Source organism: Strix aluco, chromosome 7, assembly GCF_031877795.1.
Source record: "Strix aluco isolate bStrAlu1 chromosome 7, bStrAlu1.hap1, whole genome shotgun sequence".
NCBI classification, from domain to species: domain Eukaryota; kingdom Metazoa; phylum Chordata; class Aves; order Strigiformes; family Strigidae; genus Strix; species Strix aluco.
In genome coordinates this window covers 13,645,905-13,668,272 of record NC_133937.1, presented here as the reverse complement: position 1 = coordinate 13,668,272, position 22,368 = coordinate 13,645,905, and the positions used below count along the sequence as shown (strand labels likewise).

At 39.6% G+C, this 22,368-nt stretch overlaps 1 protein-coding gene across 1 annotated transcript in view; it reads left to right on the top strand.

The window, feature by feature from the left end:
• Nucleotides 1-2,638: 2,638 nt before the first annotated feature.
• The window catches only part of RET (ret proto-oncogene), an 87,368-nt gene continuing 67,638 nt past the window's right edge, over nt 2,639-22,368 (top strand). The window contains exons 1-2 of the mRNA XM_074830514.1: nt 2,639-2,734; nt 3,631-3,984. Coding sequence (XP_074686615.1) covers nt 3,921-3,984 — 64 coding nt within the window. The 5' untranslated portion in view covers nt 2,639-2,734; nt 3,631-3,920. The remainder of the gene's footprint in view (nt 2,735-3,630; nt 3,985-22,368) is intronic.

Below are 22,368 nucleotides of genomic sequence, written 5' to 3'. Positions count from 1 at the left end.
TCTGACCATTTCATAGCACTTTTGGATGTGTAGTCTGGGAAACCACGCTGCTCTTAGCTCTTGCGTGATCTCAAATGGACAAAAATTAAATAGATGGTGTGGATATTGTGCAGTTTAAATGTTAGCTGTATATAACAAGTGGGGAAGAAAGGAGTAGACAGAAGGATAAGAAAATAAAGCCCAGGGATTGTGGAAAAACGTGTATATAACAACTTGAATTAACTATGCCATGCAGATAAATTCTTTGTCAGTGTTAGGATCAAAATTTGATCTGTCCTTTTACCATTAGATTTACCTCAGGAAGAACACCTGTTCAGTGCCATCGCAGTTGTAACTGTATGAAAGACTTGATGGTTTGATCACAAAGTAGTTGTTAAGTGTTAGTAAGTAATTTTTATCATTGAAAAAAATTTTTTTTTCTAACATGATCAACAATAGCACTTCAGACTCTGAGACTCCACAACAACCAGCCTCATAGCATGGGGAAAAAAAGTGTTTAAATCCTGAGCTGATCAAGAATTGGATTTCAGACACAGCGTTCTTGGAGATTTGTCTATGAAAATATTTTGGTTTTCATGTGTGAATGTTTGGAAAACATGGAAAGGTGGAACAGGCTTCAAGTATCCTGTCCTAATGCTAAACAAGCATGACCTAAGACTTCTGATGAAACCAAGAAACAGTTATCAATTAGCATCAGTTTCAGGAAGCATTATCATATCAAGACATCTCAGGGTGCCTTTATAAAAGAAAAAATACAATAATTTAATAGCTCAGTCTTCTGTGCCAAATGAATGACTCAAAGCGGGGGGGGGGGGGGGGGGGGGCGGGGAGCATGAGCCACAGTTTCACAATTGCACCAGCCTGCAGGAAAGTGTCAATTTATTTCCAAAGAATTTTTGCTAGGAGAGTAATGGAATATATCACTATAAAGCTTGATCTTGTCTGGAGAGTTGAGGACACCTAGGTTTTTATTCCCCATTTACTAGCACTGATTTTAATTCAGTTTTCAAAAGGCCTTCAGACAAAGAAACCAAGTGAATGACATGAATGTGTATTTTATGCATATCGGAGCAGAAGTTAGCTGTTGGAAGAAGATGGTTGTTTTAGGCTTGTATTCCTCTAGTAAACTCAAGGGCAGATGCTTCACCGTCTGTGTTGGGCCTCTTTAGGAGTGTGGAAACAAGGCTGGGCAGGCAGGGTTCCGGTTTTTGCCCCTAAAGTTTGAATTCTGAGTGAAAATTCAAAATGCCTCCATTTTGATAGGCTTTTGCAGGGTTTCATGAGATGCTGCAGTGAAGTTATTTTTGTCTTCCGTATGGTAGGCTATGTTTCCTGGATGAACTACATTTCCTCAATATACCATCACTTTTCCTTGTTGAAGGTTTGCAGTGTACTGGAGACCATAAAGGAGAACAGCTCCCAGAAGGATGGTGACTACATTAACATTAGAGCGATGATCACAGTAGCTGGAACACCAAAGACACTAGCATTTAGTCCCTTTCTCATCCAAGTTGGCAACTTTTTCCCATGTGTGCTGTGCGTAAGCTATGATCCTCTGAAAACGTACAAATCTGCTTAACTTAAAAGCTTGGAAATCAAATAAAAAAATTATTCTGGTGACCTTACTTCTGCTCCTTGTATGATGAACACAATGGCATCTAAAACCAGTTTTAATGCGCTGGAGCAGAGCCTGAAGTTGGCAGAAGAGTACAGCTTTGGCTTCAGTTGCTGAGATGCCAGAAGAGATTGGAAGTCCTTGAAATTCTTCCAAGAAGTCACTTTGTCCTGGATGGAAACTGGCATTTATCAGTGCAGATGATAGTGGTGTATTTTAGATGGCATCAATATTGATTTGTATACTGTGTGAGCTTTTAAATATGATTTAGGATAAAGCTCAGCTTAACGTAAGACATTTCTCCACAAAGCATTGATTTAATGTTAATGTTTTCTATGTTGATTTCTTTGCTATAGCCTTTCCCTTGGTTGATGGAGACATCCCAAATATGCTTTTCAGTTCCCCCTTTCAGGCCTTTGTGAAAGCCTCACAGACAGTTGCACATGTGAGTATTCAAAAGTTGAATTTATGCTATCTGCCAGGCAGCTTCAAATGCAGTTAATTTATGGTGGTCACTAGCGTTGATCTCAGATTCATTATTACCCCTTCAGGTGCTTGCACTTGACTTATTGTTTTCCCGAGCCTGATGAAGACCATGGGAATGCTTGATGCAGATCTAACAGAAAAGTTAAAAAAGGTTCATTCTTTCTCAGTTCTGTAGGGTAATTTCTTGCATTTTTCCTCTTATGGTGTTAGGTATTTTAAGCAGAGTCCTTCCTAGGCTAGAGAGCGCATTTCTTATTTGATTTGTATTTAAGTAACCTATAGCCGTTCTTGCTAGGTGAAATGGCACTGAGTATCATTCTACTATGTGCGTCTCCTTGTTCTTGGGCGTTTGGAAGAGTGAAGGCTGGGAAAGATCAGAGCTGCAGCTGCTGAGATCTGTGTCTGAATCCCGACGTCCAGATCTCTAGAGCAGTGCGGCTGTGCCGAGGCAACGGGGAGAGGGGGCAGAAAATATTTCCCCAGCAGGCTGAAGATGACCCGGGAGGAGAGGTGTTGGGAAAGGGGCAGGTTTTTCCTTCAGCTCAGAGGTCGACGTGGCCCCTCCGGGCGGGCGGGGGCCGCTGCTTGGCGCTGGGGAGCGCAGAGCCTGCGCGGGCGCGGTGGCGGCGGCCGGTGAGGGGCTGTGCCCGTCCCGTCCCGTCCCGTCCCGGGGCTTCCCGGCGGGACCGCGGCGAGCGGCGGGCTTCTGCCGGGCGGAGGCAGGTGGGGCGGCGGCGCGCGTTAGCGGCGGCTTTTCCGGGCTGCTTTCCTCGGCCCGCCCGACCTGTTGTTAAAGCGTATTTATGGCCCGGCTTGGTTAGGTCGGGTTTTATTTATTTTTTTTTTTTTTTTTTTTTTCCCGCTTGCGGTTTAAAAGTGGCGTTTCGCCGCTAAGCGGGATGCTGGCGTTCCGGGTTACTTTGGTTGCCTGCCAGGTAGAGCTCAGCTCTTACAGCATCCTCCGACCATCAAGCAAAAACTGTCTCCTCTCCCAAGGATTAATTATTCAACACGTTTAATGTGCTCGGGGTGGGAGGGAGGCGGCCGCTGGGATACATCCTGGTGCCGCAGCGCCTGTCCCCGCTTTGTCTCGCACCTGGTGTGTTTGCGCGGCTCGCGAGTCTGCCTTCCCCCAGCCGCCCCCCCTTCATCTTCCTCCTCCTGCCCGCGCCCCGCTACCGCCCCGCGGGAGCCGGTGCCCCGGGACCCCGCGGGGCAGCCCGGGGCCGCCCCAGTCCCCCGCACCTTGCCCGCGGGGATGCTCGGGGCGGAGCCGCTGCCGCGCCCCCGCCGCTGCCCTCCGCGGCGGCTCCGCGGGTGGGGCGGGGCGGCGCGGAGCGGGGGCTGCCCGTCGGGCGGGGCGGCAAGTGCGGGGCGGCCGGGGGCGGCCCGGGTAGCGCGGCCCGGGCGCGGAGGAGGGGCCGGGGGCTGGCCGAGCCGGGCGGTGCCGCCGCCCGGGCAGCGCGGGGGGCTCAGCGGCGGGCGCGGCGGAGCGGGGCTTCGCCTGTGACTTCGGCTTCTCCCCGCAGAGCCCGAGAGGCGCCGGCGCCGCTGAGGGGACGCGGGCGCTTTTTCCCGGCCGGTGGCCGCGGGGCGGGCCCGAGGAGGACCAAGGGAAGGAGCCGGCGGAGAGGCATCGCGGAGAGGCGTCCCGGCGCGGTCCGCCCCGTCCCTGCCCGGCTTGGTGCGTCCCATCGCGGCCCGCTGCCGCCGCCCCGGGCCATGGGCCGGCCCGACTGAGAGCCCGCGGGGACCCGCCCGGTGCTGCCCGGAGCCCCGGCGGCCGAGGCGGGGTCGCAGGAGTCCCGGCGCGGGGAAGATGCCCTCCGCCGGGCGGACGGCGGGCTGCCGCCGCCTCCTTCTCCTCCTCCTCCTCTGCGGGGGTAAGTACCGCCGAGCCCGGCCCCGCGGGAAGTTTGCGGGGCGTGGGTGATCGATGGCACCGGCGGCTGGGTCCGGCTCCGAAAATCTTTCCCGAAATACGAACAAGATATAAATAACCCTAATACTTTTTCTTTGCTTTTTAAGCTCGAAGGCTAAGTTAGAACAGATGTGAGTTTCCATGTTCTTTAAATTTATGATGTGAAAGGGAAGAATATTCAAGTGTATTCCTATTTTAAGTTTCTAAAACGTTATTCCTCCTCTGTTGTTCCCCTTTCAGAGCTTTTTGCATCATCAAATTAAATGGGGTTTGGACTGATAAATGAAAATGACCAAAATATGAAAAGTTATTGGATTGTAACTTAGATGGTGCTATCCACAGATGTCAAGTTTCTAAAGCAAACAGAAAACCCATTACATCTCTCTTTCTTCCATATGGCTTTGTTTGCCGATGCATTTCTGATGTTTACATGAATAAATCAAAGTTGTTGTTTGCTAGAGAATGCAGTACAACCTTGCACACCAAAAATGCATTTATGAAAAAAAGCAAACCCCCAACCAGCCTAGTAGTTCACTAGTTGGTATAACAGAGTCAAGTGGAATATTAATTCTATATTTGTGATTCTTTGTAAAATGTGCATCTTTTTCCTTCTCGCTATTGTTTCAAATTAATAGTATTGATTCACACCATCTTAAACCACTCTGTAACTTACAGAGATTATAAAGCCTCTACTTTATTTCATTTTTTCATTAGTATGCTAAAATACTTCAAGTTGCCCTTACTCTTTCTCTTCCTAGTACATTATTGTTAAGGCCTGATCTTCATAAGAACTCAATGGTATTCTCAAACCTAGGATGTCTGGGAATAAAATATGTGGGGTATACCACGTCTAAACACTTATTTTAAAAAAATGGAATGGGTTGTATCCCAAGTCATTTCACTATCAGGAAGAATTAGCCATACTTGTATTGCTAATGGATGATCTATCACGCCTACTTTGCTTTTATCTTTGGCAAATCCATTTTCTTTAATGTTTTTGGCAGGATTAGAAGAAATGTAATTTACCTAAATTCTTCAGTTTGAGGAGTATGTTTTCATTAGCCAAAATGAGTCAGATGCATTTGCTTGAAAATCATTTTCAGTGATTTCCGTTTAAGCTGGACAGATGAACTTGCTCCTATTCATGCTGTGATGCCCCAGAATATTGTACATACTGAACTAACTGGTGCTTGGAACTCCCGAGCTGCTTTCTTGTACAGGGTCCTTTTTTTCCTTCATGGTTTTCCTTTCAGTTGGACCGTCATTTGATTTTACTTTCAGGTGTATAACTTTATATGAATTTCATCTGAAAGTCACGGGTGGGAAAGGGAGTTGTCTCTGTGTGCTTTCCTCACTCGAGACAGGTATCTACACCCTCGTTCTTTAAGTATCAGACCTAAGCAGCTGGAAATCAGTTTGAAATATTAAATGTGACCATAAATTGTTAACTCTTGGATCTGTCCATAGCTTGTAGGAATATTATGGGAGTTAATTTATTGAGCAGGACAGACTGCCAAGTAGACTTTTTTTTTAATGCCCCTTGCTTATACTTACAATCGCAAATATTAATTTTGTTTATGCTCTCAGCTTTGACTTGTGAGGCTTAATACTTGATTCCCCTTAATTTTTACTAAAACTATGGGGAAGAAAAGTTATATGTATTTAGCATCACACTTTAGGGTAATTGTATTCATAGTTATTTCAAGAAGTCTGGAATACTAGCAGTGTCGTATGGGTGTCTGGTGCTGAAGAAGCACTGCTTTACATTGTTTAGATATGTGTGATGCTAATTCCTATTTATATAATAAAAGATGAGTTGACAAAAGGGGTAAAATGAGTAAAATGTCTTGGAGGTATTTGCAAAATGCCTGTGTGCATAGAGTTCCAGTTTAGAAACAGAGCTATCTTATGTGTGATGCTGCAGTTCCCTGGCAGGAGGAGGAATGCAGTGAAACTTCAGTGGGCTCCATCCTAGGGGAAAGCCAAGGATTCTTCACTGGTAACTATGTCATTCTGTGAAGGAATTCCTCTCACCTGGGCAAGACATAGTCATAGAGGATTCCCACCCAAAGTTAACGTGCAGCGACACCCTTGCGCTCACCTCTTGTTGGTACATAATTGGTTTATCTAACTGTGGGGTTTTGGAAAGCTTAAAACTGCAGTAGTTCTTGAAATGTGTGCTCACAACTAACCCAAAGGTTTCCTCTAACTTGGAACACGATTGCATTGTACCAAGTGAGCTGGATTAATCAGTTTGGTGAGCGTGCTGTTAGTTGAAAGGATTACATCTGGTTCTTTTGTACTGGCGGGCTTCAAAAAGCACACTGGACCATTTGTTCTGAAGCAGAAAGGCTGCAGCCTTGCTGCTTTTGCACCATAAGCAATGCGTGAGTCTCCTGCAGGCACTGGTATTAACATGCAGCAGCCTAGCAATAGAGAAAATAAAAGGAATGTTTCTTCTTAAATTAAGACTTTTGTCTCTTTCATCAGTATCAGTTAAAAGAAATGCAGATTTTTATTATGGAGCGTGCATGTGTATTTTTCAAAAGTTTTACATCTTGTCAGTTGTAGGGCTTCAGGGTATTTACTTGCACACAGTGCTGTGTTGCTGTTTGGCACTGGAGTTTTGATTCAATTCTGAAAGCTCATTGATATAAGAGAAGGACCTTGTTCAGTTAAGTGTAGAAAAGCCTGTGGGAAAGGCTTGGTAGGATTGTCTTGCCTGGAAAGTAATTTTTGTTATTAAAGAGAATACTTTTGAAGAGATAATGAATTTTCAGTGAATAAAATAAAGTTTGTAAGCATTACACCATGCATATTTTGTAAAATTGGAAGGGAAACCTGCTTCTACATGAAAATAATAGAGATGCTACTTCAACAAATGTGCTCTTGAATACAGATTATTCAAACTTTTTTCTATCTTTTTGTCTGTGATATGAAACTACTGATGAAAGTATTAGTTCTGATATTCATTTAAGCACTGTACAGGATTGATTCTTACAGTACATTTTTGTGCTGTTAGGGTTACTGTTAATGTTTTATTTTGACTGGTTACAATTTACAAGTCCTGGCTCAATTCATGCATCCAGATCAAGGACAGACTTTAGAAACCAATTGTGCAACTATTGACATCCTTTTCCCCAAAGTTTAGAGATTTTGTGTAATATTTGTATTTCATGATAGAAAATGGATGTTTTCCCTAGGAATAGAACACCTATGTGATTCTTCAAAAAAAAAAAAGATCACCTGTGCACTAACATATTTAGATCAAAACAGTGCTAATCACATCAAACGGTGGAGCACAGACCATTGACTTGAGTCGGGGACCAGGCTAAAGAGAGACATAAATTTGTTTGTGTGCCTGTCATTTCTGCAGTGATCTGGTCAGACAATATGTGATTTTTTATTTTACTTTGTTTAGATTATAACCCTGACTGTAGGGCAGGGCAAAGGGAATCTGTGGAGAAAACTGAGAGGTACTTCATTAGATCTTACATGTCTTAACTTGGAGAGGGGTCTAAGAGTTATGAGGAAATTTCAAACCTTGCTGCTCTTTTTGGTAGGAAGACGAGTATTAATTATGATACTTTGGTTCTTTCCTACTTTGTTATTTTCCTCTGCCAAGAGGTTCAGCATCCCATGCGCTGGCTCTTCCCCAGGTGCCTCACAGCCCGCTGGTGGGGCCAGCGCTTCCCCTCGCTCCCATCACCTGCTTCTGCCCACATGGGCCGTGAGACTGCTGCTTCACTCATGCAGGACTGATTGTGGGGTTCATTCCAGTGCTCCTGTTAATTTCCAGGGAACGTGCCTGGGCCCTCTGTGGCCCTCTAGGCTTAGTCTCTCTCCTTACTTTATTCCTATTCCCAGGTCCTTCACCTTCCACAAATGTAAATTTTGCACTGAAGCGCACAACCTGCAGCATTTTCTATTTCACAGAAAGTAACGTACTGTATTGGGTTTTTTTCACTCATACTAATAGGATCCATATTTGTGTTATATTTAATTCTCTTTACTTCTCATTGTTATTTCTGCTGTACCTTCTGTCCCTTAGATGGCTGTATTTGCCTATCTGCCTGTCTTCTCAGGGTGTATGTCAGGGCAATATGCAGAATTGGCTTGTTTAGTTCTGCCAGTCAGTTTGTTGGAGTCTTGGTCTTTGGCTGCATTCATGGGTTTTGTTACTATCATAAAGACAGTATAAAGGAAATTAATACCAAGATTATAAAAAGCCAACATTTTAATGCTAAAAAACTCATTCATTAGGCTTTGATTAGCAGACAAGATTTCTTGTAGTATTAACATAGGCAGTCAGTTTGTATGACAGTGTTCAGCACCAGAATACAAGATGCACATTCAGTAGCATACCCACGTTCAGTTTTCCACTCATGTGTCATTATAGTCTTTTAAAATTTGTATTTTTATTTTTTATTTTACTGAAACAACAGAAATGACTGGTGAGAAAACATTTATTTTGTTAATCTCCATTTCTTCCCTTCCACTTTGGCCCCTGGCAGGAGAGAAAGGATTCGTTCACTTGTTGCTGTACTGGCATTCTTGGCACCGAGGTTGGTAACGAGGCAAGTACTAATTCTAGTCTTTTTAGGATTTGAACTGAGGTAACTGGTTTGAGGGAAACCAAATAGTAGCGCTCTCAGTACCTTGTCTGGCAACTGTACTGTTTTATGCATACTGCATATTTAAAGGAGACATGCTAACAGTAAAGAAGAATTCATAGCTCCTGCTCCTCCTGGGCTGCCATCTCCCCCATAAGGCGAACTAGCAAACACAAATATGCCATGGCCTGGAAAAAATCCATGCTATAGGAGCTCGGTGTTTTCTAGAGAGCCTTTTTGCATAAAGGTCACTTAGAGTCTGTCTGCGATGAGGTTTGCTTTATTCACACATTGGCATCCTTCAGCTTTCCAGCAGAACCAAAAGTGGTGACAGCTGGTGATTGACTGGAATTGTCTCTTGGTTTTGAAAAGTAACAAATTGCCCGATACTGCTTATTGGGTGCGAGTGTTTGTATTAGTAACGTTGCAAAACTTACTCTAACACAGATGGTGATTCCCTACGTGAACAAGAGCAGGCACTTTCAGGGTTGAGGCACGTTCATGGTGCACAGTCTATTCTTAGCTCTTACTTTCTACTTTGGTTTGGTTTGGCAGAAGGAGAGCTTAAAAATTCACCAAATTATTCAAAAGAAACTTTGGAATTGTTTATTCTCCAAATGATTTTTTTTTTTTTTTTAAACTCTCTATTACATTTTGGAAAGCAAACAACTCAAGCATTGCAAGGATAAATAAAGCAATTACTGTAGGAGAAGGACAGATTTGAGGTTTGCATATTAGTTTGGTTAGATCAGGATTCAAGTTCAGTTAACAGCTGTGCTACAGATTTGCTCATCGTCTCACACTGTCTCTTAGTTTTCTGTAAAATACCACCATCAATAACATTCTCCTTTGCATGTCGGATGCATAGTTGATTGCCTGTCACATAGCCCCATACTGGGCCATACTGGAGCTGACACAAACTACAGAAAATACACCGGAAAACTTTACAGAATCTCTAGAGTGATTGTGCATCGATAAAAAACATCATCAGAGAAGCTGTAGGTAGCTGTAGGATAAAATCTGTTCGGAGGCTTTATTTTTACAATGGGATCTTTTCTTTCATCAGTGAGATATATTGGCCACCTCCACAATGTTTTGGCGCAGTCATCATGAGCCTTTTGACAAGTTTTCTTGTAGATATGTTGCTAGTTAATAAAATTAAGAAAGTTTTTGTTAAGAAAATAGTAATTCAGCCAAGGTGTGAATAGCCAGATGGCTTTTGCTTCTTTTGGAGCTCAGGTTTTTTTTGGAGTATCTAAAGCCATCTTATTCTTCAGATATTTTGGATTTTTTTCCCCACGATAAGGAGAATACAAAACTGGTTTTTTTAAAGATTACTTCGTAAAAATAGCTGAATAGTTTCAGATTTCTGGATCTTGAAATGGGACCATAAACATACCAGGCACATCTTTACCTAGAAGAGATGCTCTGAAAATCTGCTGAAAGGAAGATCATCATCAGCGCTTTAGAGCTTAAAGGAAAATTGTTGTGATCACAGTCAAAAAGGGGAATTGGAGACTTTACTGGGATAATAGTGCCAAAAATGTTGTTTGACTGAATTACTTTAGAAGTTTGGCTAACAAAATCAGGTGATTGTAAAAAGAAAATGGATATATTACTCCTAATGGCTGTCTAATGGGTTTTCAGTGTATGCATTTAGAAAACTAATTAAACATTATGTTTAACTGACAAAACAAAGTTGCTTGTGTTGCTGTAATGGGTGGGGGTTTTTTTTTGGCTTTCTTCCAACTGAGACAAATTTCACTCTCAGGTAATAAAATTAAATCTAGGTTTTTATCCTAGTTCAGAGACACCAAGTTTTCCGTTATGGACAATTCCATTATCTGTTTTTTTCAGATGCAAAATGGCAAAATTCATATTGACAGCAATAGACCAGAATTTCACATATCTCTGAAGCCCCTTAAAGACTAGTTTTGCCACTGAATTAGAGCAGGCAACCATTAGTCTTGTCAGTGCCATTCCAAAGCTGACTTGGAGATGAGACTTAAATCTCCTGGTGGCTTAAAGACACAGAGAAGTTTCTCTGTTTTTGTGAAGAGTAGATGCATAATTTTGATAGTCCTTTACCACACTTTTCCTATATCAAGAGCTGAGACTTTCAGATTGGATCCTAACAAGGATGTTGCAGAGCAGCTCCCTTTGACTCCCTTAAGAGGATACTTCTACACTGATTGGCTTCTGGAGTTTTTTGCCTTTGGTGTAAGGTGGCCTTTCCATATCCTATTATCTAAAGCAGACACTGAGAAGTATTTCTGTGCAGAGTAATGAGGATGTAAGAAATATGAATGGTTTACAATATGGTGGTAAGAATAGATTTGATTCTCTAGGTTACCTTCTCCAACCCCTGCCACTGTGTTCCTCAAAAAGTACCCATCAGGTTGAAAGGTCTTTGTGTTGCTGTTGTGCTTTTGGGAGGAAGATACTGACCACCAGTGTTCCTGCTGTTTTGCATGGAATGGGGAGAGGGGAGAAAGAATTCAGATTGGTATGAATCAAATGGAACATAAAGTCAAAGAAAAGTTATGTCTTACTGAAATTTAGCCTGTAACAGTCATCTATGGCTTTAAACAGCTGATTTTTTTTATATATATTAAATGAATTGTGTCTATTTGGATGGGAATACCCAGTATAGAGTGATTAATACATACATTTATGACATTCAGTCATCTCAAAGTAGGAAAGGGTTTGAAATGTGCACATACTCTAGGGCTGCAATCGGGCTTTCTTTTACAAAAAATAAAAACAGACACTGGCAAATTATATGAAAATATTTCTAAACTATATTGCCATTGCTTTGTGGTCTGCAAGACTGTAAGACAAAAGTTCATGAAATCTAAATAACAGGGAGGGGAAAGGAAAGGATACAAAAACTCTCATGAGGAAAAGGCTTAAAGTTTTGATTTTACTTGGAAAAGAAGTTGTTTATTTTCCAGGAAAAAAAAAAATAAATTCAAATTGGGAGTAGAGGAATGAGAATGGATTTGGGTAGAAGGCATTGGCTGTTTTGATACTGTCGTGTGAAATTGCACTGTGATAACTGGGAAGTTCTGACAGGACCTTTGGAGAAATGCTCATTATTAAAAACAAAACCAAAGTGCTGCTCTGGCACCTGCAATATGATGAACATAATTTGTAAAGCACTTAACAGAACCTTCTCACATCTCTGAAGTACTTAGGCATATGCTTAGGTTTATCCTATATCAGCAAAGCATTTTAGACTGGGACTGCTGAATCAAAGCCTGATAAAGAATTGCACAGAAGTTCCCAAAGTTAAAACTGTGGTGGTATATTCAGGTGCCAAATTTCTCTTTGCTACCCTTTGCTGTAACGTTCCCCTTTCCTGGTGTGTACTTAGACTAACAATTGTCACGGCTCTGAAATATAGGTTTTTCCTGTTGTGCGAGTTAACACATTACAAGTAAATGTAACATCCCAAACTTCTTTTGCAGCCTGCAGAATACAAAGATCCAGCTAGTTTGGAAGCAGCACATGTTATAACTCAGGAGCGTAGGTGAGGTTAGCTTGCACTGAGCTCCACGTTGCCTTTGTTTACAGTATCTAGGCTAGTATGTTTAGAGCTACTTTGGGTATCTTTGTCGTACCTTGTCATCCGAGGGTTAGATACCAGTGCTCCTGACCACTGTCTCAATGTGACTAAAATACACATTTGAGATACTTTTCACTGACAGCATAAATAAAGTTCTCTCTCTGTGTTTAGGTTTGTTTATTTATTTATTTAACTGGATAGCTTTTCTGAGTAGCCTTCTTAATAGTCTAACTTCCCTGAGTTAGACCAGGTAAGATCTGTCCTTAAACCTTTCTATAGGCCTTTTGTTTTCTTGAGCTGTAGAGATTTGGCAGTGGTTTCTGGTGCTTGGATCACTTGTGCTGCTTTTGAACTGTGTTATGTACTAGGTAACCCATTTGTATTTTGATAACCACAGTGTCTTTGGAAAGAAATACAGAAACAAAGAAATCATGATTGCCTGTTACTGCTTTTGAGCAATTCAGGGTAGAGGTTTCTCTAGTTGAGCCTGTGGATGTCATTGAAATTAAAAGGACAGAGGGAGATGGTTTCTGTACAATGGCTCATCCTAATTCCAATTATGAAACAAAGCAATGGGAGTGTTTAAATTTTGGGTTTGAACATACAAGTTTTAAAGTAATGAGGGGGGAACAATATGGCTGTAATATAAATTTTATTGCACATTTCAATTCAGCATTGCTGACATGCTCTGAATGAGAAAGCATTCTAAACAGTTTTATGGCTTTGATAAACTTTTGCCTTTGTGAAGATCAGAAGAGTTTTCCTAAATTGCTTTGCTAAGGACTTTCTGGATAGCGAGAGAGTTTATAAGATACATTTTCCAGATTCTTAGTATTTTTAAAAAAGAGAGAAAGAGAGAGAGTAACCCAAACATTTAAAACTTAGTTTCTGTAAATTCAACAACAAGCAGGATTATTTTAAGAAACCATGATAGATCACCCACAAAACCTCTGTAAAAAAGGGAAATGTTTATAAAATTACTTTTTTCTTATAATATTGAAGCATTTAAGTAAGCCTGTTATTGTTGGGGAAAGGGCCTTTATTTAACTCTTTCTCTTCTTAAATTTTAGTCTAACAATATTTGAAATGAAAATTGGACCAAAAGTTTCCGGGCAGTAAGTGCCTAAAGAAGATAAGTAAGAATAGAAAGCTCAAGGTTCTACTTCTTGCTTTTTTTTGCCCCACCTTTTTTTCTTTTTTTTTTTTTTCTAAATCTGGCTGCCACAGACTCTTTTTTTGTTTGCATTTTTATAATTTTTCCAATAATGTATTAAATCCTTGTCTCCTGGCATCATGCATTTAGGTGGGAATTATTCACTTTATCAAAAAAATTCTGTTCTTCAACTCTGCACAGGAAATCTTGGTGTCATGGCACACACATCCTGACAATTAGAAAGCAAATTAGAAGAATCTATACAAGTCTCTACTTTATCCTTTCAGAATTTGTCCGCAACACAACTTCTAGGAGACAATAAGGGAAAGTCATGTTATTTAAGTATTTAGGTTGGTAATCACAAACTCAGTTTAGAATATCGTAGTTACATGTGTCAGAGTAATAAGGAGACTGGTAACAAGGACTTTCACTTATTTTTATAAAATATTCTGTTGCTAAAAAATCCCTCTGATATTCCCCCCCCTCGTTAGTTCTTGGTGGTGGTGATAATGTAAGAATTACCACATGGAGTCACACTAAAAGACCATCTGGCCCATTAGCCTATTTCCTGATGATGACTGGCAGTATCCAGTCTCAAATATTTTGGCCTTCATACTGCTTGGAATGTGAAGGGTAATAAGTAGTTTAGGAAATACTGGTTTTGAAGAAAAATAGAAAAGATTGGTAATATTTATTCACAAAGACAACTGAGAAAGCACAGAGTTCAAATTCTTCAATTTATGCAGACATATTATAAAGATGAATGTAATGGTGAAGAGAGAGTAATGGTGGAAACCAGACATATGCAGCTTATATCATACCAAGATTCAGGAAGCATTTTGGTCATGGGAAGCTACAGGAATAGGTTGTCCACAGTCACTTTGGGATTTCTATCACTGGGAGTATCTTAAGAACAGGTGAGACAGCAATATGTTGACTTTTATGTATAATTAGTCCTACCTTGGGTGAGTTAGATGACCTCTGTTGGAAACTTTTGACTTCATCTTATGGTTTTGTGCTTAGGGTGTAAGAAATAGGACAAATGCAGCCTTTGTATGTCCGCTGAAGTTAATGCCTGGTGTTTGATCGATCAGGGATCTTTAAGAGATCATGATAACTTGAACCTGTGGTCAATGCAATTTGAGAGTTGATATCAAAATACTTACATTGTTAATCATTGACAGCTGAATAGACAGGTGCCTTTGATGTCAAGATGAGCTTCTGGAGTTTCTGATTTGCAGAATATCCCCAGGGATATATTTGATACGTGGTGGTCTTTTTTCTTTTTAAAAATCGAGTTCTAATACCATGCTCAGCATTCTCAAATCCCAGGCAATGAGTTGGGGACCTCACACTGGCACTGAGCATTTCCAATTAGGGCCTTAAAAAAGTCTGTATATGTGTGGCCTAACCTCGTCACCCAGAAGAATAGAGAGTGTGTTGTTTTCTTCAGACAGAAAGGAAATGTATTGGAGTGATAATATTTGTTGAGGATCCATTTTCTCAGAGTTAAACCGGATTTATGGTTTGGTAGGCAGTTCTTATTAAATGAGAATTTAATGATAGCAGAAAGACTATGAAAAAATCAGCACTGGGATTATAACTCTGCTGTCAATATTTTCCTCCCTGAATCCTAAATTGCAATTGCCAGGACCATTTATCTGTCTTTGACTTTGGCTGCCGAGAACTCTCTTATAGTTTTCTCTTTTATCAGTGCAATGCTTTGCTAGATTTTAATCTTTGAAGAACTGCAGTTCATATTTTTCCATTGTTGGTTCTATTTCACAGTTAGTATCTTTCATGCATTCATTGTAATTCCACAACACTTTCAAATTAGGTGTTTATGTTTAAATGTGCTGAATTTAAAATGGGGTTTGGGGCGTAAGATACTTAACTGCTGTTGATTGCCAGTACTGGTCTTATGGAAGGAACTGATAAGGTGTTTTACAAAATAAAACTATGGGGAAATATGGTGCAATCCTATAATGTTATCCTATTTCCCATTTTGAGAAGATTGTCGTTTACCCTGTATGTGCCAGCGTGGCATAACAATAGGTTGTATCCAATTCTGAATGCAAGATAGAGGCAAGAAATCACTGTGAAGAAAAGAGAGATTATTTCTTCTTTCCAAGGACTGAATTCAATCCTAATTAGTCTTGATTTAAAGCAGAATTGTTACCTTGTCCCCTTTTCTGGCATTTGGACAGAAACCTACAAATGTGTGGAACTGCTGTTGAAAATGAAATTGCACTGGCCTATGTGATTACCTTTCAAAATGTCCCGATAAAGAGTGCAGACACTGTCACAGCATCTGATTTTTTAGACGTGTGATTTTTGTCTGGGAGGAATGTTTTGTTTGGATTTTTTTTTTTTTCACATCTAACTTTTGAGTAGCTTGTGAGTACCATCAGTCTCGCAATAGAATGAAAACCTTGAGCCTTAACTCTTTTTTCTTTAATTAAAAAGATAAGAAAGGACATTATTTTCACAGAGTTGATTTGGAGAAACTGTAGTACACCTAATTTTCCCCTTTTCACAACAGACACCTCCTTTTAGCAACTTTAATTACAACTGCCCTTAGATATCACTAGATAGTAGATGGAGATATACCCATGTATCATGGAGTATGTTGCCTAAACTGTTAACAACACTGAAGTTTTTTGTTCAAAGACCTGCCTGTACCTTTTTTTTTGTTAGAAGCACATATGTAGTTAGGGTTGACCGGAGCCCCAAAATGTAGCTCTGCTTAGAAAGAATGAGCTTAAAAAAAAGTTGTCAATGAGAAAAGAAATTAAAAAACCATAACAAATTAATTCAGGTACTACACTCCAGCTTCTGTGCCTATCTTACTTGCTTGGGGAAATTCCAGCAAAGTCGGTGTTAAAATGCATGTTTCTTTTCTGTTGCTAATGTCAGATCTGTTTAACAAGGGAAAATAAACCAAAGTGTAGGGGAAATCAGGAAACTGTCAATGCAGAAAGTACTATCAAAAGCAGAATGGACAAGATTTTCATAAAATGGTTCACTAGTGCATTTAATGGGGTCATAGTCTTTTCTAGCTTCACCTAATGAAGGCTGGGTTTTCCCCTAGATTTCAGATTTTAAAGATGCTATACTTTCTTCTGGAGAGCACATTGAGACTAGTTTCCATTCCTTCTGCCACGGTAACTTTTCCCGACATGAAGTAATCAAAGCCAGATTTGGTGACAACTTCCAGATTTTGCAAATTACTTTGGAATAAAAGCTGTAAAAGGGAGATTGCTCCATTTATCTCAATGAGACATTAACACTGAAGTCTTAAAAACTCATTCAAATATGGCCATTGGCAACATTCTCATTGCTGATCATTTTAGTAGAGCTGTCTGGATAAACAAGTTACCCATTTGGATTGTTGTGGGAACCAAATGGTCAGTGATGGACCTCATGATCACTGCCAGAGTTAGGTGAATATTTAACAGGGTTTTCAAGCCCTTGGCAAAGACAATCTAGAAATCCTACCAATGGAGTAAGACACAGAAATTTTGCAGTGGCTCTCTATTTTAAATATCTACGGACATAAAATTAATATCCTAGAAATTAAATACGCCACATAGACTGTTTTGCTGATTTTATCCCAGTAAATAATGTTATTGTTTTGAAAATGCTGGCGGAGAATCAGGTGCATTTAAGGTGCTTTGCATTTGCAGGAGTCTGGATTTCTCATTATAAAATTAAGACTCAACATGTCAAGTATGCAGATAGATATGTGCAAGTCTTACTTGGTTTTATTCTCTCTGGAGTGGTGGTACTGAAATTATGGTTTAGTTCAATACGTGGTCCAGAGATACTGGTGGTCTTTCCCTCGATGTCAGTGTTTCTGTATTGTGCCTCTGGCAGCTGACTATCCATGGGAAAATGTACTACATTTTGATCATTAGTTCTTGAACTGTGGACTTCACGCTACTAATGGTCTGTCAGCCATAGTAAAGAGCTGAGAAGCCATGTTAAACAGCTATTTCAGTGGTGCTTGCAATTAAAACCTTGATGATAAACATGCATATTGTCATAAAAGGATGAGGATTGAGGGACATATAGTGATAAAAATTCTGGGAACCCCTGTTGTAGGTGACAATATTTCATAGCAAAATTTTTGTTAAACAATTTTGAATACACAGCTGCCCCTCCTCTTTTTCTTTGGGAGGGGGTTGATTTTGTGTGGAAAAAACTTAAGTGCACATATTTACTGGTGTAAGAATAACAAGCCAATCAAAGAAAAAAGTCAAAGCAAACAAAAACTTCTGACTGTCAAATGACTTCAGGGCATTTGTTTGCTGCTATTCTTAAGGCACACAAAAATTACTGTAAAGTAACTTTCTGAAGCAATGGGCATTTTCATTATAGGAGGCTTAAGAATATGTTTAAAAAAATTTAGAATCAATCCTTCTTCTGAATACTAAAAGTTTGTCTGGTCTGTCTGTAGCTGTCAGGTTATTTGGGTTGTTTAAATAAAATATCTGTAAAGTAATGATTAATCTGCTTGATCTGTAAGGTAAGGATTTCTTCTTCATATACTTACACCTGTCAGATCTGGTCCTGGACAGTTCGGGGCACTGATGTCATACTTTATATTTTAGCAACATTTGATTAACACCTATTCCTGTCAGCAAAGCTGGATAAATTTGTCGAGTGAGAAACCACCGTTTCTTGTCATACTGTCACATCTCCCAACAGTTCTGGTATTAAGCCCTGCTTCCCTCACACTCGGTATGCAGAATGAATGAGGGTGTTTTAGTATGACTTCTGTTTTTATAGTTAACTGAGCTTTGAAATTGTCTCCTAAATCATTCTTGCCAACAGCATTAACTACCCGTTTGCTGGTAGTCAGAGATTATTCTACAGTAAGTTAAAGGGTAACTCATCTTCTTTTGTGATGACAGGAAACATGGAGGGATGTAAAAGATAATGGCTAATTCAAAGCAGATCACTCTGCTTCTGGAAATCCATCAACTCCAAACAGAGATCTGAAATTTTGCAACAAACTTTGAAAGCTCTTTCCCTTTTGATTCTTCAGTAAATGGTTATCTGGGGGAGGATGATGCAGATGCCCTTGAATTATGATGCCTTTCATTACGAAGGGGTGAATTGCACATTAGCCTGGCATTCAGAAGCCTGAAGGACTCAACCATTGTGTGTTTGCTGCTTCAAAAAAGGTAAAAGAGAGATGCAAAGTAGATAAGTGATGTGGTATTAAAGAAAGGTCGTTATCCTTCCCTCTCCTTTTGCAGAAACAAACCCCTGAAAATACATCATTTAAAAATGTACTTATGCAGAGATGAGTCATCCCAGCTGTACGGCTGGACCAGGCAGTGAGGCGACAGGGGCAGGTGGAGCAGTGGAACAGCAGGTGAATTGATCCTTGAGTAAACACCTGTGTTTGCTTTTTTAAAATTTTCTTTTAAAAGACAGGTGCAGCAAAGGAACAAGAAAATTTAATGTAATAACAAGCCATAGAAGGATATTTCAGAGAGGTAATTTTTTTTAGAAACAAGCTGTATCTAGCTCTCTTCACATGGCAGTTCCATCCATACTTCCTTGTTCATCACCTGGGGTTGCTTCTGATAGGCAAAAGCTAGTTATTTTGTTTGACAGCCAAATTGTTGCTGCTGTCATTAGCTGCTTCAGAGAAATGATGTTATTTTCTGTGGATGTGGGGGTGGGATCAAGAAAACATTCCTACTAAGTTTGCCTTGGTCTAGATCAAGAGCATTACCCCTTCATTTAATGTGTTCTTCTGGAGCAAGGCATCTTGCAAGACCTCGAGCAAAGCACATGAAAATTCAGGATCAGACTGCTTGCTCATGAGGAAACTGGACGGTAAAAAGACTAGTTTGAGACTGGAGCAACCCACTCTTTAAACACTCCAAAAACCCATAGAAAACACTGTGTCCAGGACAAATTTAAAGACAGCCACCTCTTCTGAGAGGCTCTATTTGAAGATGGGGGCAAAGACCAGATTCTTCTGTTACAGACGCTCTTAAGCTTTGAGTGTAGAAGTAATTTACTTAGGCAGTATTTAGGTATGACAGTCACAAACACAATAAAAAGTTATACAGTAGATTGTTTTTGCCAGGCTATGATTATAATTATTCACAACTCTTGATGTGTATCATGTACGTGAATCATTTTTAATTTCCTGAGAACAATGTAACTTAAGATATCTTTCTTCATCAGGCTGTTTGATTTATTAGAAAACTACTAGATCCATGTATTGAAAACCCTGTTAATGATTGTTGTGTATCATTCTTACTGTGAAAAAGTGAGGAACATGGTAACTTGTGTGTATTAAAATGTGAACATACATTTTAACATGCTATACATCTCTATATAAGCTCTGTCAAAGATAAATAAAACAGATATTCAATGGCAAGATAAATAAAACAGATATTCAATGGCATCCTTCCACAGTCATTGTAAAGCTGAGTAGGAGTTGCCTTATTCAAGTGGTCTTTCTTCCTATGCTACCACATGCAAAAGAGGTTTTCTGAAAATAGAGAAAAAAAGATAATGGTTTTCACTGTAAATCTGTTTATTTTTATCAAAATATAGTTACACTGTTTAACAAATACTTTACAGAAAACAATACAATATGCCAGCAAGGCTGCTTTTATTTCCCAGTATTTCTAATCGACCGTGTGCAAAATGAATCTTTTTATGATAGATGTATTTTCATTACAAGTAAATTTTACTAACTGAATTAATTTGTTTCACTTACTCCTTACAAAGTCAATATGTTACTTGAGAATCAAGCAATTCTTTGATGCTAGTATGTTAAATAATTAAGGAAAAAAAAAAGTAAAGAAGTAAATGAACTAGTAGGAAATAATAGCCATCCATCAAAAAGAGTTTAAGTTTTTTCCAAACGTTATGACAAGCTTTGCTACCTTCAGAGGGCTTGGATCAATCCTTATGACTCACCCCCTTAAAAAAAAATAAATTAAAGAATCCCTAAATGTTTCCATCCACAAACTTATTATCGATGATAAATCAGGGAAGAAGATTTTGCACGAAGTTGGCTATTGTCTAAAAAGTTCTATAGCTGTTTAATAAAACAAGGAATTGGTATATTTTTTGTTGCAAAGATGTACTTGTTTTTTCCAGATAGTACGCTTGCATGCTTCTGACTTGTAGTATGGTTCAGGTATTTTTTATTGGCAGCTTTCATGATTTATGGTTTGCTGAGTGACGTTTTATTTCTTATTCAACATAGTAACAGCTCAGATTCTTCAATTAATCACTTTTATAAGTAAAACTGATGCACTGGATATTTATAGAGCAATTTTCAGGACAGGGTCTTTGAGATATTCAAATTACCAAGAAAACCATGTGGACAAACACAACCTGGTGTGTGCAGATATATATGAGTTGGAGAAGATTAAAGAAGGAGGCAGTAGCTGTAATGTCTAGACTAGCATTTGTGACTTGTAATACACTGTTAATATGAGTCTGTTTTTTCAAACAGAGGTGTTCAAAGGGAGCTTAAGGTCTATTATGAATTCTCCCCTTGTGATAGAAGGAAATAACTTTGGATAGGATCAAGCTTTGTGGATTTCAGCTGCAAAACTCTCATTAAATTCAATTTCACCTTTTGTGTTGGTTTTGAGACCCTGTCAGAATTTCATTTGGCACAGAGAGCAGTAAGTTCATTGAGGAAATACAGAGTTTTAAAAACCATGATTGCTTTTATAGTCCTGTGGTATGTAACCTGGCAGGACAAGTGTCTGTGCCCAAAGTTACTGTAGTTCATATTGCTGTGTTCATGCTTAGATTTAATTTCTTAATAAAAATACTAAGTGTGGTTTAGGGAAAACACTGCAGTGTCAGATGATTAGTGGTGGAATGAAAAGATGCTCTTACTGGAAATCAAGTGCTTTCCTCTGATTTTTAAGGCATACAATGATGAATATGATGCTGCTAATGTGCATTTTTTACTCTTAGAAGTAGAGGAAAACTTGAGAGCCATGTGAATATGAATGCCTTAGAAAACTCGTGTAGGTGTCTGAAGGGAAAAAAGAAAACAGGGAAAATAATAACTTGAATGAACAGGCTATTGTCAGAGCTTTTGCATATCAGGATTCTTTATGTGGAAAAGAATAACCAACATGATCTCCTGGGATTGTGACTGCTGAGAGGGCATCACACTGGCTTGTCAAGAAGTGCTTGACAGGCTGCAGAGGACAAAATGTCACATGAGGAGTTAGGAAAAATGGTTTCCTTGTCATTTCAGTTATTGGCCAAATCTCTTCCATTTCACCCTTTATTTCCTCCTCCAATTTATGGCAGTGGAGGTCCAATATTGTAAAAGCTCTTTGTGGTCTGTGAATGGAAAAGTACTCTTGATTCTAGTAACTAAATATTACAGTTTTCTTGTTTGCTATTTTCAAGCATTGCTGTAAATTTTTAACCATTTCAGTATACAGTTTAGTGGAAAAACTTGTCTTTATTTGTTTCTCTTCTAGAGATATTTCTTATTAATTCGTCACAGGAGACACTGCAACATTGTGGCAAATGTGGATAAATGCTGTTAATTTACTCTTTTGGTGGTTTAAGTAGGATTCTCTCTTGGGTATTTCTTCTATTCAGAAGAATCAGCCAGTACTTGTGCCTGTTGTAATATAGTGTTTGTTTAAAGGCAGAATTCCAAATTCATTTGTTGGCTTTTCTCCTGAAACATGACTGTAACAGGGACATGGATACCTTAGAGAGCTAAATATCCTGCAGTCTGGTTTGCTACTGATGTGCATACATAATTTCCACTGACAGTAATGGGAGTTACATGTGTATAGAAAGCAAAACAGACCCTTAAAAAATGTTGGTCAAGTAATAAAAGCTAGTCTAAAGAGAGTGTGGAAGTAGGGAGGGGGAGGGTGACTTTTTTTTTTTTACTTTAACTTATCCTCACTCCACAAATGTTAGCTTAATATTACTTTTATGGATCCACTCCTGATTTATTATGGCATGAGAGGTAAGATGAGA